General features: G+C 50.2%; 1 protein-coding gene across 1 annotated transcript in view; it reads right to left on the reverse strand.

The window, feature by feature from the left end:
• Positions 1 to 16,582, reverse strand: part of LOC112239099 (staphylococcal nuclease domain-containing protein 1) — a 115,898-nt gene that overhangs the window by 48,116 nt on the left and 51,200 nt on the right. The window contains exons 11-12 of the mRNA XM_042316983.1: positions 16,295 to 16,396; positions 5,224 to 5,330 (exon numbers count right to left, since the gene is read on the reverse strand). Of these exons, the coding sequence (XP_042172917.1) occupies positions 5,224 to 5,330; positions 16,295 to 16,396 (209 nt within the window). The remainder of the gene's footprint in view (positions 1 to 5,223; positions 5,331 to 16,294; positions 16,397 to 16,582) is intronic.

Below are 16,582 nucleotides of genomic sequence, written 5' to 3' on the forward strand. Positions count from 1 at the left end.
CTCAGAAACACAAGCTCAGAAACACAAGCTCAGAAACACAAGCTCAGAAACACAAGCTCAGAAACACAAGCTCAGAAACACAAGCTCAGAAACACAAGCTCAGAAACACAAGCCCAGAAACACAAGCTCAGAAACACAAGCTCAGAAACACAAGCTCAGAAACACAAGCTCAGAAACACAAGCTCAGAAACACAAGCTCAGAAACACAAGCTCAGAAACACAAGCCCAGAAACACAAGCCCAGAAACACAAGCTCAGAAACACAAGCCCAGAAACACTGAAGAACAACAGAAGAAAGCTTAAAGAAAATGTGAAAGACGATGACTGACTAACTGACTAGCAAGTCAAGGTCCCGGCAACATAGCGAGGTGAGAGAGACCTTCGAACCACAGCAACCAGAGGCTGCATTGTTATTTCACAACCACAGAAAGGGGGGGAAGGTGAGAGAGAGAAGTAGAAAAATAACAGGTGAGAGTTCGATGGAAGGGCTCTGCAGTTAGCTCAGAGCCCTTAGGCGCCCATGTAACAGCTAAAGTGGATGGGAGTGAGTGCACTCGGTGCATGCTTGTCTTTCCAAAATGTTTTGTTAGCCTGTCGGCATGCTAAGACCGTAATTGAGAAAGTTTGGTGGCTCCTCGTTGTGGTGAAATGTTTTTATTAGGTTTTCTGTTCAGATTAATTGGAGCGAGAGAGATGAGAGCGCGAGAGAGAGAGATGAGAGCGCGAGAGAGAGAGATGAGAGCGCGAGAGAGAGAGATGAGAGCGCGAGAGAGAGCGGGGCAGGCCGGCCGGCAGAGCGAGAGCGAGAGCCAGAGCGAGAGCGGGGCAGGCCAGCCTGCAGAGCGAGAGCGGGGCAGGCCAGCCGGCAGAGCGAGAGCCAGAGCGAGAGCGAGAGCGGGGCAGGCCAGCCTGCAGAGCCAGAGCCAGAGCGAGAGCGAGAGCGGGGCAGGCCAGCCGGCAGAGCGAGAGCGGGGCAAGCCAGCCGGCAGAGCGAGAGCCAGAGCGGGGCAGGCCAGCCGGCAGAGCGAGAGCCAGAGCGGGGCAGGCCAGCCGGCAGAGCGAGAGCCAGAGCGGGGCAGGCCAGCCGGCAGAGCGAGAGCAAGAGCCAGAGCGAGAGCGGGGCAGGCCAGCCGGCAGAGCGAGAGCGAGAGCGGGCAGGCCAGCCGGCAGAGCCAGAGCCAGGAGAGTGGGGCAGGCCAGCCGGCAGAGCGAGAGCGAGAGCGGGGCAGGCCAGCCGGCAGAGCCAGAGCGAGAGCGGGGCAGGCCAGCCGGCAGAGCCAGAGCCAGAGCCAGAGCCAGAGCGAGAGCGGGGCAGGCCAGCCGGGAGAGCGAGAGCGGGGCAGGCCAACCGGCAGAGCGAGAGCGGGGCAGGCCAGCCGGCAGAGCGAGAGCGAGAGCCAGAGTGAGAGCGGGGCAGGCCAGCCAGCAGAGCCAGAGCGAGAGCGGGGCAGGCCAGCCAGCAGAGCCAGAGCGAGAGCGGGGCAGGCCAGCCGGCAGAGCGAGAGCGAGAGCGGGGCAGGCCAGCGGCAGAGCCAGAGCGAGAGTGGGGCAGGCCAGCCGGCAGAGCCAGAGCGAGAGCGGGCAGGCCAGCCAGCAGAGCCAGAGCGAGAGCGGGGCAGGCCAGCCGGCAGAGCCAGAGCGAGAGCCAGAGCCAGAGCGAGAGCGGGGCAGGCCAGCCAGCAGAGCCAGAGCGAGAGCGGGGCAGGCCAGCCAGCAGAGAGCCAGAGCGAGAGCGGGGCAGGCCAGCCAGCAGAGCCAGAGCGAGAGCGGGGCAGGCCAGCCAGCAGAGCCAGAGCGAGAGCGGGGCAGGCCAGCCAGCAGAGCCAGAGCGAGAGCGGGGCAGGCCAGCCAGCAGAGCCAGAGCGAGAGCGGGGCAGGCCAGCCAGCAGAGCCAGAGAGCGGGGCAGGCCAGCCAGCAGAGCCAGAGCGAGAGCGGGGCAGGCCAGCCAGCAGAGCCAGAGTGAGAGCGGGGCAGGCCAGCCAGCAGAGCCAGAGCGAGAGCGGGGCAGGCCAGCCGGGAGAGCGAGAGAGGGGAAGGCCAGCCGGCAAAGCCAGAGCCAGAGCAAGAGCGAGAGCTAGAGCGGGGCAGGCCAGCCGGCAGAGCCAGAGCGAGAGCGGGGCAGGCCAGCCGGCAGAGCCAGAGCGAGAGCCAGAGCGAGAGCCAGAGCGAGAGCCAGAGCGAGAGCCAGAGCGAGAGCCAGAGCGAGAGCCAGAGCGAGAGCCAGAGCGAGAGCCAGCCAGAGCCAGAGGCGGGCAGGCCAGCCGGCAGAGCCAGAGCGAGAGCCAGAGCCAGAGCCCGAGCCAGAGCCCGAGCCAGAGCCCGAGCCAGAGCCCGAGCCCGAGCCAGAGCCAGAGCCCGAGCCAGAGCCCGAGCCAGAGCCCGAGCCCGAGCCAGAGCCAGAGCGAAGCAGGCCAGCCGGCAGAGCTAGAGCCAGAGTGAGAGCCAGAGCGAGAGCCAGAGCCCGAGCCAGAGCCAGAGCCCGAGCCAGAGCGAGAGCCAGAGCCCGAGCCAGAGCCAGAGCCAGAGCCAGAGCCTGAGCCAGAGCCCGAGCCAGAGCCTGAGCCAGAGCCAGAGCCCGAGCGAAGCAGGCCAGCCGGCAGAGCGAGAGCGAGAGCTAGAGCCCGAGCCCGAGCCAGAGCCCAAGCCCGAGCCAGAGCCCAAGCCGAGCCAGAGCCCGAGCCCGAGCCCGAGCCAGAGCCAGAGCGAAGCAGGCCAGCCGGCAGAGCTAGAGCCAGAGCGAGAGCCAGAGCCAGGCCAGCCGGCAGAGCCAGGCCAGCCAGCAGAGCCAGAGCGAGAGCGAGAGCGGGGCAGGCCAGCGCCAGAGCGAGAGCCAGAGCGAGAGGCAGGCCGGCAGAGAAAGCGAGAGAGGCAGGCCGGCCGGCAGGCAGAGAAAGCGAGAGAGGCAGCGCAGGCAGAGAAAGCGAGAGAGGCAGGCCGGCCGGCAGAAAGCGAGAGGCAGGCAGGCAGAGAAAGCGAGAGAGGCAGGCCAGCCGGCCGGCAGGCAGAGAAAGCGAGAGAGGCAGGCCGGCCGGCCGGCAGGCAGAGAAAGCGAGAGAGGCAGGCCGGCCGGCCGGCAGGCAGAGAAAGCGAGAGAGGCAGGCCGGCCGGCAGGCAGAGAAAGCGAGAGAGGCAGGCCGGCCGGCCGGCAGAGAAAGCGAGAGAGGCAGGCCGGCCGGCCGGCAGAGAAAGCGAGAGAGGCAGGCCGGCCGGCCGGCAGAGAAAGAGAGAGGCAGGGCCGGCCGGCGGCAGAGAAAGAGAGAGAGGCAGGCCGGCCGGCCGGCAGAGAAAGGAGAGAGGCAGGCCGGCCGGCCGGCAGAGAAAGAGAGGCAGGCCGGCCGGCCCGGCAGGCAGAGAAAGAGAGAGAGGCAGGCCGGCCGGCCGGCAGAGAAAGAGAGAAAGGCGGCCGGCCGGCAGAGAAAGAGAGAGAGGCAGGCCGGAGGCAGAGAAAGAGAGAGAGGCAGGCCGGCCGGCAGGCAGAGAAAGAGAGAGGCAGGCCGGCCGGCAGAGAAAAGAGAGAGAGGCAGGCCGGCCGGCAGGCAGAGAAAGCGAGAGAGGCAGGCCGGCCGGCAGGCAGAGAAAGCGAGAGAGGCAGGCCGGCCGGCCGGCCGGCAGAGAAAGAGAGAGAGGCAGGCCGGCCGGCCGGCAGAGAAAGAGAGAGGCAGGCCGGCAGGCAGAGAGAATAAAAACAGGACGAGTCTAGTAAACTGCCTTCAATTGAGATGTGGAATCAAAAAGAAAAGAGAAAAAACTGTAAAAGTAATTTCCCCCGTCCTCACTTTGGTTTCATTTCTCGGTCTTTTATAAATTGAGACAAATTGAGCATCACATCATGACAGTGGCTTTAATGACTTTCACATCTTCTGAATGGAAATGTGGAGGCAGATCAGCAAACACTGCAAAAATGTTGGACTGTGTTGCAAATTGCCTTCAAATTAGACACTTTAAAAAAGTTGAAAAAGCATATTGTTTTCATTTCATAGATCTCACATGACTGGGATGGGTGAAAACAACATGGTGGATCTTTCACTTTGACCCACCCAGGTTGTCAGATTAGTGCTTGTTCCAAAGACTATTTATTCTAACTTCATTTATAAAGGCAAGTCAGTTTAAAGAACAAACTCTTATTTACTGAATGACCTAGCCTGCCTGACTGTATGCATTTATAAAGTATGAGGAAATGAGGTTGACGTGTCCTTGGGAAATCAGACAACCTTAAATTAGCCTAAAAGCAGGGTACGGTCAAACAGGCCTTTTCCACACCCCTCTCCACCAGTCCCCACTCCAATACTAACCATCTCAATGGTTGTGGTATCTAGGACGTCGGCTGCTAGCCTGCTGGCACTAGCTATCTCCAGCTAGCCCCCCTGCTGTGCCTCTCTCCCTCGCCTTGTGCTAAACGGGTAGAGGGGTCTGGCTCACCACGTGGAGAGAAATATGGTGCGCCATAAGACGAGCACGCACGCACACACACAGCACCTCAGAGCCTGAGGGCGGCCAGGCCACCTGTTACCCACAATGCACCGCAGTCTGCCTGGTAATTGGGTGACCTACGCTGGCCGGGCGTTGCTGCTAACTAGCGGTGCCGTGTGATAAGGGGGGCTAGCTGATGAAAGGAGAGGGACTCCGTAGCTCCAGAACATGTCGTAACAAGGTCTTTCTTCCATTTGTATGAGTGAAAACAACCTCAGAGGGCGTAGCCGGGCGACATGTTGACCTGAAGGGGTGTGAATGAACTGTGTGGCTTGCCCACGTTGGTTGCTCTTTAATGCAGTAGGCCTGTACTGTGTATATTTAACCTGTTCTATTGGGCCTTTGTAGAGCTTTTATTTCTTGTTGAACTGTCTTGTCCTTGTCCATTACATCAGTGGCCTACAGACAGATATTCACTTCAACTGATTCTAAGGAATATAGATATATATGGCCTAGATCAGTCCCCTTCGATCATAGCATATTGTGCATGTTTGTTCCAGTCCAGTACTAACACCCAATTCAACGTTCCAATGGGTGAAATACAGTAAGTTTGAGCCGACTCTGCTGTGTTCCTACTGGACTAGAACAAAGCTCTGCACTATAGGTGTTACCGGAGCCAGGATTGACAAACGCTCTTCTGGACTACTCATCCTGTCTACAAGCAAGGTGACAGACGGGGTGACAGACATGTTATGGGTCAGCAGAGGTCGACGGTGCAGGGGGACAAGTTGGTGTCCAGATAGGTGTACTCACATGCCGCCGATGGTGACCGTGGCACAGGTGCGTTCTGCAAAGGCGGGGATGGTGCTGGTCTCTGAGGAGCTGGTGGCAGCTCTGATGTAGTCCACCGTGACGTTCACCTGAAACGCCATGTCACAGGAAATGTCAATGGCATGTCACAGGAAATGATGTCAGACAACTCTCCCGGTGAATGACGTCAAACAACTGAAGGCTGATTTAGAAGAGCCACCGTGTCTTTAGTGGACTAGAGACCTCAGGTCCTCACTGTCACCGTCATGTAATATAGGGTTGAAGACAACGTATGACTGCACACGTGGGGAGATTGAGTCAATTTGTGTCAACGTCATTTATTTTGTCGTTATGTCAGCCTATCATTCATGACTAACAGTGATGGGGGGAATTCCTTCATAGCTTGTTCTCCATCATTTTAAGTAGGAAGCCAATTTGTTTTCAGCACCTTATTTACATGACTGGTCAAAACTCGTTTTTCTCATGACTCTCTTGTCCCTCTGAAGCAGACAGATGGTGAGCAGTATGTTTGGAACATCAAGTCGTAATAAAATCAAGGTATCGACTAGTCAACGTTTTTCAAATAATTAGAAATACTGGTCGTGAAAATGCAATAGACAGACACGTATGTGCGTGTGCGTGTGGGCTAGTTTACAAGGTCACCCCCAGTCAGTGTGAATCATGTCAGGCTGGACTGTGGATCTCCCCAGAGGAGCACTGGGGCTGTTTATAACTCCAAGCTCACAAACACACTCACACGCACGCGCCCACACAACCAAGAGGTGGCAGATTACTATCAAACACGGACAGGCCCAGCAGCACACAGCGGGTGGAGGAAAAACAGTGTTTAGATGGGGAACAACCATTTCCCCCATTCCTCCCTTCCTGGCCGACAGAGCAAACAGAAGCAGGGAAGCAGGGATGAATAGGATAGGTGGGGACAGGCAATGACATTTCCTAAGCCCAGGATGGGAGCAACAGGGAATCTACAATCTGGGAATCTCCAGGCCTGCATTTTTACTCCATCATACAGTTGAGCAAACAAAGAGCTATTCCGTCAGAGAGAGGTGCGAGGGTCCCAACCGTCCCAGATGGTGGGGTCACATAGGTGGGAGAGGAGACGAGGGGGGCGTTGTCATTAATCTGAGGGCCACGCTGGACAAGGACACGGTGATGGAGGGTAGACAGGATTATAGGAAATGGATGTCCCAGCATGCTCTCTGCTAAGTTGGCATCTGGCAAGGGTGGGTGGTAAGATGGGGATGTGAGAGAGTGGTAGAGGAAGAAGCTAGAACGGTCTAGCGACAAGAGGGTTTGGGGCTACAGTGTAACCGTAAAAGGGGACTAAAAGGTGTCATACTACATTTGAGGACTATGTGGAGCGATGTAGCGTTTTGTACAACAATAGGGCACAATCGTAGTGTTTATCATTGGTAGCCTAGCGGTTAGAGAGTTTGGCCAGTAACCAAAAGGTTGCTGGTTCGAATACCTGAGCAGACAAGATGAAAAATCTGTCGATGTGGCACTTAAACCTAATTTGCTCCAGGGCACCGTACTACTACGGCTGACCCTGTAATATAACACATTTCACTGACTCCTCCAGTGTATGTGACAAAATATATTTAATTCTACAAAATGGCTGAAGCATTTACTAACTACCCTAAATGTTATTGTGTGTGACTGTTACTAGAAGTCTTCAGAGGCCATTGCACCTAACAGAATGAGTGGAAAGTTCCCCTATAACAAACCAAAACACAAGGCTCAACTTCCACTTAATATAGAAAACTGCCTGGACTACACAACATATTACTGTCAATAACATTGGTATAAGATGCTCTTAGTAATATTACCGCTAGCAAAAACACACACACACAAACTTCATGACAGAAAATAAGCATAACAACCCAATCTGATCGGCATAATGGAAAGACTTCCTGCCGAGGCGCCTCATTTTCCCACAGCGGAACACGGCTGTAAGCTTTTTTGTGCCTCAACAAATAAAGGCATTTATTCCCCCCATAAAAGACGGTTTTGGTTCATTTGTGCTTTGTGTCGCGTCTCCTCCCCAATCTACACATCTTCTGTAATGGCTCTGCATCGTTGGGCAGGGATAATGACTTCAGATGAGAGAAAGAGGAGAGGAGCAGAGATGGAGAGAAAGAGGAGAGGAGCAGAGATGGAGAGAAAGAGGAGAGGAGCAGAGATGGAGAGAAAGAGGAGAGGAGCAGAGATGGAGAGAAAGAGGAGAGGAGCAGAGATGGAGAGAAAGAGGAGAGGAGCAGAGATGGAGAGAAAGAGGAGAGGAGCAGAGATGGAGAGAAAGAGGAGAGGAGCAGAGATGGAGAGAAAGAGGAGAGGAGCAGAGATGGAGAGAAAGAGGAGAGGAGCAGAGATGGAGAGAAAGAGGAGAGGAGCAGAGATGGAGAGAAAGAGGAGAGGAGCAGAGATGGAGAGAAAGAGGAGAGGAGCAGAGATGGAGAGAAAGAGGAGAGGAGCAGAGATGGAGAGAAAGAGGAGAGGAGCAGAGATGGAGAGAAAGAGGAGAGGAGCAGAGATGGAGAGAAAGAGGAAGAGAAAGATTAGAGGAAAAAATGAGGACAAAAGCAGAAGGAGGAAGGAGACGGGAAAGGAATGGAGCAGATTTTCAGCAGAGCACGACAGAGAGGGAGAGAGTCTGACCCCATTAAGTAAAGTGATGATAGATTAAAAGGTTTGACAAAGCGATGGTAGATTAGAGGATCCAGCAGATTCTCCACAGACCAGTGTGCAGATCTCGAGATAGAGAAGTCATTTAGAAGAGACCCCTAGAGGAGAGGACTGGAGGGGGATATCTGATGAGGAGGAGGAGGGGAAGAAATGTGTTTGTTCCGACTGGGATCAGGGGCTCGGAGATTCGCTTTACTGTGTGCGTGTGTGTGCGGGCGTCTGCGTAGATAAGAGTGTAGGTGTACAATAAGTAAAAAGCATGCTTGGTCAGACACAGGGCTGTTTTGCTGCAGAGCTCCCCACACCAACCACAGTGTGAGTGGTTGAGTTTAATAGTCTGGCGCTAGGTGCAGCGGGGAAAGTCTAATACATATTTTATGGATTAAAAACTGAGCCTCGGCTCTGCTCAAACACACAGCTGTAATTCCAGCGTCTTAAAGCCCCGGGTGGAGAGAGACATGACTTCATAACAGTGTTGATGTGCTCAGATGCCCTGGTGTTGTTAACACAGTAAAAGCAGCTGGCTATCATTTAGGGAAGTGGGGTGAACCGCAAACTCCACACAAAGTCCCATCTGGGATCTGGACCTGGGGACCTAGTGACTCCTGTGAACTGAGCAGGCATGTACAGTGGGGCAAAAAAGTACTTAGTCAGCCACCAATTGTGCAAGTTCTCCCACTTAAAAAGATGAGAGAGGCCTGTAATTTTCATCATAGGTACACTTCAACTATGACAGACAAAATGAGGGGAAAAAATCCAGAAAATCACATTGTAGGATTTTTAATGAATTTATTTGCAAATTATGGTGGAAAATAAGTATTTGGTCACTTACAAACAAGCAAGATTTCTGGCTCTCACAGACCTGTAACTTCTTCTTTCAGAGGCTCCTCTGTCCTCCACTCGTTACCTGTATTAATGGCACCTGTTTGAACTTGTCATCAGTATAAAAGACACCTGTCCACAACCTCAAACAGTCACACTCCAAACTCCACTATGGCCAAGACCAAAGAGCTGTCAAAGGACACCAGAAACAAAATTGTAGACCTGCACCAGGCTGGGAAGACTGAATCTGAAATAGGTAAGCAGCTTGGTTTGAAGAAATCAACTGTGGGAGAAATCATTAGGAAATGGAAGACATACAAGACCACTGATAATCTCCCTCGATCTGGGGCTCCACGCAAGATCTCACCCCGTGGGGTCAAAATGATCACAAGAACGGTGAGCAAAAATCCCAGAACCACACGGGGGGACCTAGTGAATGACCTGCAGAGAGCTGGGACCAAAGTAACAAAGCCTATCATCAGTAACACACTACGCCGCCAGGGACTCAAATCCTGCAGTGCCAGACGTGTCCCCCTGCTTAAGCCAGTACATGTCCAGGCCCACTGTATAAAGAGAAACAAACACGTGTGCATACCGCTACACACACCGACTGCTCCCACTATAGTCAAACTGGCAACACAAACGCCACTGTGTCTTCCTTTACATTCACACACACGTTATAAAAAAATCTTTAAAAACTGCCATTCACTGTACTACACTCGCACAGCAGAACAGGAGCCACTTTGAGCAGGCCGGGATTATCCGAATGTGCTCTCCTCTGATAAGTGGATTAATGCAACGTTTCCATTGGACTTTTTCTGCTGAGGCTGAGACCCGGCACATAGAAAAGAGGAACAGCACTACTTATAAAGTTAACCAAATCTAGCTTTGGATTATGTCACCGAGCGAAACAGCTATTTCAATATGGCGAGAGGAGAGAGAGAGAGAGATGGAGAGGGAGAGAGAAAGAGAGAGCAGAAAACACTTCTCTGCAGATTTACCTTCATTACCCGACACGAATAAACTTCTCAGGCTTTCTGGCGTCTCTGTCAGTGTGTTGAGGGATAGAAGGAAGAGAAGCGACCTGACATGGACTCCGGTCCAGTCTAACCATCTGAGGCTTGTGTACAGCACTTCAGGGCCCATATTCACAGCGGCTGATAGTAGGAGTGCTGATAGAGGATAAGTCTTTTAAAATTCAGAACCAATCAAATGATACGGATTATAAATATATGATATGGAGCTGATCCTATATCAGCACTAATCTTGTGATTAGCAACCTGAAGTCTATGGCCTGAGATTGTACACTGACTGACTGTATCCATCCACTCTCTTGATTTCCTTTCAGAGCCGTGTGTGTGGGTGTTAAGAGGTCAAATAACACTTGGACACATTTGAATTTTTAAAAACGATAACTGGGATTCAAAACAAATGTTCTCCTCACACATCAAGAGAACGTTAGAATTGAAATGCAGTCTGGTTAAATTCTCTGTTGAACTTGTTAGTCATATAAACTGTTGTTTATATGACTAATCCCTGAAACTTGGTTATTAAAATGTATTGAAAGAGGTTTTATTGTAGCCCAGAATCATTAAGAGGGTAGTTTGGTATTTTCCTCCACTTGTGCAAGTCAAAAAAATAACCCACTACCTCAGTCACACATTAACAGCTCTTAACTGATGCTCTGACATCCATTTGATATGGACCCAACCTCTGATAACAGAAACCCTTTGAATATGAGTATTGGACACGCTTCATAACAGATGAAAAGTATCCCAGCCATCTTGATAGAGATGAAGACAAAGGGACATCATTATTTTATACATCTCTTAAAGTGGAGCACTTTGAGGCTTCCTCTGGCTGTCTGCCAACTTACTAAACAGACACATTGATTGATTGATTGATTGATTGAGCTTATTGTATTTCAGCGTTGTACGCCTTTTATGCTTAGGTCGATGACAATGGTGTTCCCCACAGGGAAAAGTTGGTTCAATTCCCAACAACCACCATTGGTGGACTGTATGATACAACCTTTGACCTGTCATGTGAAACCCTCTTTCGGACCACTCGGGACTGAAGAGGGGCACATTCTGATGAGGGATACCCAGCGGGTGAACCCAATTTGGGGATGGCAGCACTCCTTGCATGCTGTCCCACCGGATTTCGAGGGAGCGAAAATAACTTGTTAAACTAATGTAGTCTGCTGTGCTGTGTGAGGCGAGGGCAGAGCGCGGGCGGCTCCGAGCTGGGGCTTTCGGGCGTACCGTGCCCTCCCGAGCACCAGACGTGTCTGAAAATACTGCAGAGTACCACCGTGTCAAGTCCCAATTACCCCGCTGATGAAGCAAAGCGATGGTGCCGAGCAGAGTTAAGAGCGCTAAAAGAACCCAGTGTAGGTTCTCAAATTAAACCAGGCTCAAAGGCTTTAGTACTACATTTAAACATTAGTCATTTAGAAGACCATCTTATCCAGAGCCACCTACAGGAGCAATTGGGGTTAAGTGCCTTGCTCAAGGGCACCTAGTCGGCTCGGTGATTCGAACCAGCAATCTTTGTGTTATTGGCCCTAACGCTCTTAACCGCTAGGCTACCTGCCACCTGCGGTACTGTCAAATCTCTTCTGTCCTCCTTTGTGTTTGCTGAGGTAAAATGATGGTGTTTGTGGTGGCCAGCGAAGCAGGAGAGATAAAAACAGCCACTGGACATGATCAGAGAACTCCCTCTCTAATTGTTGCTGTAGTCAAAACACTGGTCCTTCTGCATAGCAGGACAAAAGCATTGGTAGGACTGTCAAATCTGCTCGTTGGATGGTTTAGCTTCCACACTTACTTAGTGAACTGGGTTCCCTGACATTTCCCCTTTCTGCAGTCAAAATGGGACCAAAATAGAAGCACATTAGGCCTATATGCAGTCAAAGATCAGCATTACAGCCCTTTTCCTTCCATGTACGTGTTGGTACATTCACCCTCGTCTCACACCACTGTACCCTTCCATCAATACAACACTTGATGCGGCTAATCATCTCAGATTCTTCCTTGTCGTGCTTTCTAACTCTGGTTGCCATGGCGGCCGAGGGCAGTGAACCTACCCTCAAGGTAAAAATAGTTTGGGTATCAACATTTATCTATTCTCAGCTGAGCCGTGTCTTAGCAAAAACACAGGTTATTAAAGAACGGGAGGAAACTAATGATAAGCCAGGGTTTCAAATAAAGGTTCAAAAAAAATAATACTTCATTGTTGCCCGTTTGAGCTGGGGAGCCTCAATATACCAATAGAAAATACTCTGTTGCAAAATATTTTCTTTCAGACTTGATATTGTACCGTTTTTCTTTTGTAACTTTAAATTGTGAATACAAATCAAATCAAAAGAACGAGGGAATGTTTTAGTCTCATGCTGGATGGATTGGGCTACAGCGAACAGAAGCTCTACACATAAACCGTCATCACTTCAAAAGAATAGGAACAAACGGGGGAGGGCCTAGCCTTCTAAAGGAATATACTGCAATAGATGAACACAGTGCCGTACTCTCAGCTTTTATAATGACTGAATCGGAGAGGTGGAGGAATCGAATCAAGGATGAGGGGCAAAGAAGAATGAGAGGATAAATAAGACGATGCTGGACTGAAATTACATTTGAAAATCATTTGACATATATTAGCTGGGCTTGATTGAGCATGCCTGTTGCAATGGAACCAACTGAATAGTCGCAAAAAGCTCCAACCCCCGCCAAACTGGCACTCCAAGCAAGGCTAAAGCAATCGCTGAAAGTATTTGAAAGCTTTCTAAAGTGTTTCAATCCAGGTCTGGTTGGAGTCTCATGCACCTTCCCAGATGATATAATCCATTTGAGATATAGACCTAGTCGACGTGCGATGATTTTAGAGTCAGATGCATGTATAACTGTAGATACATCTACTAATTCTGATGCCTCTGTGCATCTACACGTTTCAATCAAGGCCTAATCTAAACCACAAGGCCGGGGTGATTAATAGTGTGGTTAATGGGGCGGCAGGGTAACCTAGTGGTTAGAGCGTTGGACTCGTAACCGAAAGTTTGCAAGTTCAAATCCCCAAGCTGACAAGGTACAAATCTGTCGTTCTGCTCCTGAACAGGCAGTTAACCCACTGTTCCTAGGCAGTCATTGCAAATAAGAATTTATTCTTAACTGACTTGCCTAGTTAAATAAAGGTCAATTACATTTAAAAAATGCAGAAACAAATCATACCGCCATGGCTGGGTCTTCTGGGCTGACTACATCTCTACCTTCAATGGATTATAAAACGAGGAGCTGGAGAGGAAAACCTGCTAAATACCCTGAACACGCACTCATTAAACAGACCAGAAACAGCTGCACACACAACCAAACTCTCTCCCTCACACACAGACCACCACCAATCAAACTCTCACTCCAGGCACAGGAATGTTTGAGTTGTGTTCTAACAGACCCAGGAGTACAACGTCTCTCCGTAAACCACAGCACCACTAGAGTGCTTCTCCTGGACTGTCAATGTGCTGGACGTTTATAGTGGATGCCAGCAGAAGCACTGGAGGACGTAAAAAAGGTACTTCTCATTTCCCACTCTGGTGTTAATGTGATGTCACTGTTAAGTAGCTCACTGTAGCCATGGAGGTACATCCATCTGTAGTAAGCGCAACACAGGGTCCACTGGCCAATTCACTGACAAACGTCAGGTTCAGCTTGCTTATACAGAGCAGGTACTACCCGTTTGCTGAAATGGTTGCGAGAACGCAAAGTTCGCAAAGCTTCGAGAGCACTTTCAGGAGGTGCTGAAACCCAAAATTCTTCTCAACCACCAAGAATGGACGCATATCCACGGCTATAAACATACTTCAGAATGCTGTTCATTGACTACAGCTCAGCGTTCAACACCATAGTGCCCACAAAGCTCATCACTAAGCTAAGGACCCTGGGACTAAACAACTCCCTCTGCAACTGGATCCTGGACTTCCTGGCGGTCAGCCCCCAGGTGATAAGGGTAGGCAACCACACGCTGACCCTCAACACTGGGTCCCTCAGGGCTGCGTGCTTAGTCCCCTCCTGTACTCTCTGTTCACCCACGACTGTGTGGCCAAGCACGACTCCAACACCATCATTAAGTTTGCTGACACAACAACAACGGTAGGCATGATCCCTGACAACAATGAGACAGCCTAACGGGAGGAGGTCAGAGACCTGGCAGTCTGGTGCCAGGACAACCACCTCTCCCTCAATGTGAGCAAGACAAAGGAGCTGATGGTGGACTATAGGAAAATAACAATAACTATAGAACAATAACTATCATGGTCCAAACACACCAAGACAGTTGTGAAGAGGGCACGACAACACCTTTTCCTCCACAGAAGACTGAAAAGATTTGGCATGGGTTCCCAGATCCTTAAAAAGATTTATACAGCTGCACCAGAGGGCATCCTGACCAGTTGCAACACCGCCTGGTATGGCAACTGCTCGGCATCTGAACTTAAAGGCGCTACAGAGGGTGTAATGTGTGACCGGCTCAGTACGTTACTGGGGCCGAGCTTCCTACCATCCAGGACCTATCTACTAGACAGTGTCAGCGGAAGGCCCAAAAAATTGTCAAAGCCTCCGGTCACCCAAGTTCTCTCTACTACCACACAGCAAGAGGTACCAGAGTGCCAAGTCTATGACAAAAAGGCTCCTTAACAGATTCTACCCCCAAGCCATAAGACTGCTAATCAAATGGCCACCCTGACGGTTGTTTTTACACTGCTGCTACTGGTTGTTGATTATCTATGCATAGTCACTGTACAAATTACCTTGACTAACCTGTACCCCTGCATATTGACTCGATACCGGTTCCCCCTGTATATAGTCTCGTTATCGTTATGTCATTTTCTTGTGTTACTTTTAGATTATTTTTTTTATTTAATTTTCACTTTAGTTTATTAACTATATTTCTTGAACTGCATCGTTGGTTAAAGCCTCGTAAGTAAGAGTTTCACAGTAAGGTCTACCACACCTGTTGTATTCGGCACATGTGACAAATAAAATGCTATTTGATTTGACCTATCGTTCTTATCATTTATTTTGCCTGGTCAGAATCTACTGTGAGGGGCTGCTTCAATTCAGAGGGGAGACGAAGTTGTTGGGTTTTTTGTCTCCAGTGGTAGGAATACTGAGGTGATGTCGGCGTAAATGTGTCAACATGTTTCATGTTTGAGGTGTTGGCAGCTGCATAGGCTATTCTCGTTGAGCCGTGGAGACAATTTCTGTCCATCGCCGTTGTACTCTTGTGGGAAGCCAAAATGTTCCTAAACTGGAGATTAACCAATGGAAAATCCTCCTGGTTTTTCGACCCCACCCCACCCCTCGACATCGTACAGAACTAGTTCCCGACTGCGCCTCACAAAAGGACAGTTTGAAATGCGCCAATTAAGATTTGAATTTTGATTACAATGTGTGCATTGGCTCTAGTTGTCTGATGGAATAGCCAGAAAACAAAATGATGCTTAGATTTACTCGAGGCATACAACGTAGTGTAGGCACAGCCTATAAGCACAGTGTTTAAAAAAACATACCGTACCGAACGGCTTGGTGCGAACACATGTACCGTTACACCCCATACCACACACAGAACTAAATCATCTCACTCAGTTAAACCATGTTGGGGGGGGGGGTCATTTAACTGTGTTTTTGCACGTTGACAGACTAAGAACTTCTGACTTGATTCAGTCTTCGCAAATCACAAATAGCACGCCGCAATCATTACTGTTGCTTCACTCTACACTAGCTTTGAGGAGAATATAGAATATCTCCTCATTAAAAAATCATTAACGTTGATGATTCAAATGAATATAAGGGCGTGACGAGTTTCCAAACTCTTATTGAATACTGAACTCTCATGTCTCCTTGCTCGGTGTTGTGAAAAGCCCAGAGGATTGTGTGTGCCTGCGTGTTCTGCAGTCAGTCTTAAGTGTAGTACTTCGGTCCCTGCTGTGAAAACCATGTAAACTACATTGGTCCAGCATGTATGGGCCCAACAAATCACTACTGACACAAACACACAAAAATACCCGCTTAAATCTGCAGAGCCACATGATTTCCACCCAGAGAGGGAGTGAGATGTCAGGCCCAGATCGGGAGCGACTAGATTGAATCTCCTGATTCAAATCAAATGGTCAGTCAGTGTATGAGGTAGGAGTGGAGGGACAACTCCCATGTCACTTGACATGAATCAAACAAGTTAAAATAGCAGGTGAGTTATTACAGGAGTGTGTGTGTTTTTCAAGACAACAGTGCAATAAAGAAAACTGATGATCTAGACCAGTGGTTCCCACTGGGGGTACTTGGCCTATCCACAGGGGTACTGGAGAAGACTAAAACGCACATGACGGGGTACTTCAGGGGTACTCCAGGCAGAGGGAAATTCAGGTGGTGGTACAGTAACGGAAAAGGGATGGGAACCGCTGATCTAGACTACACTAGATATTCAGGGAGAGCCTCTGGAGCAGATCTAGTCAACTACAGCTCTACGTGAGTGGGACTTGTGGGCGTGGTTCTCTTACCTTCTTGCCAATGATCTTCTTCCTCATGAACTCGCGGGCCTCGAACATGTAGGGAATGTCATAGATGGGACGGAAACGCTTGTCTTTGTCTTTGTTCTTCTCCTGCAGAGAGAAAGGAGAGAGAGAGAGAGAGAGAGAGACAGCGAGAACACAGGATGAGAATGAGAGAAGGGGAAAGCAGAGGGGGACAGAAAGAGATAGTTATTAAAACGTATTCAAACACTGACTTCCAGCCATCCCTCTCATCCTTCTTGTTTCTCTGCCGTGGCCCCGGCTCCCTTTCTTTCT

The sequence above is a fragment of the Oncorhynchus tshawytscha genome, unplaced genomic scaffold (assembly GCF_018296145.1).
Source record: "Oncorhynchus tshawytscha isolate Ot180627B unplaced genomic scaffold, Otsh_v2.0 Un_contig_1775_pilon_pilon, whole genome shotgun sequence".
In the NCBI taxonomy this organism is placed as follows: Eukaryota; Metazoa; Chordata; class Actinopteri; order Salmoniformes; family Salmonidae; genus Oncorhynchus; species Oncorhynchus tshawytscha.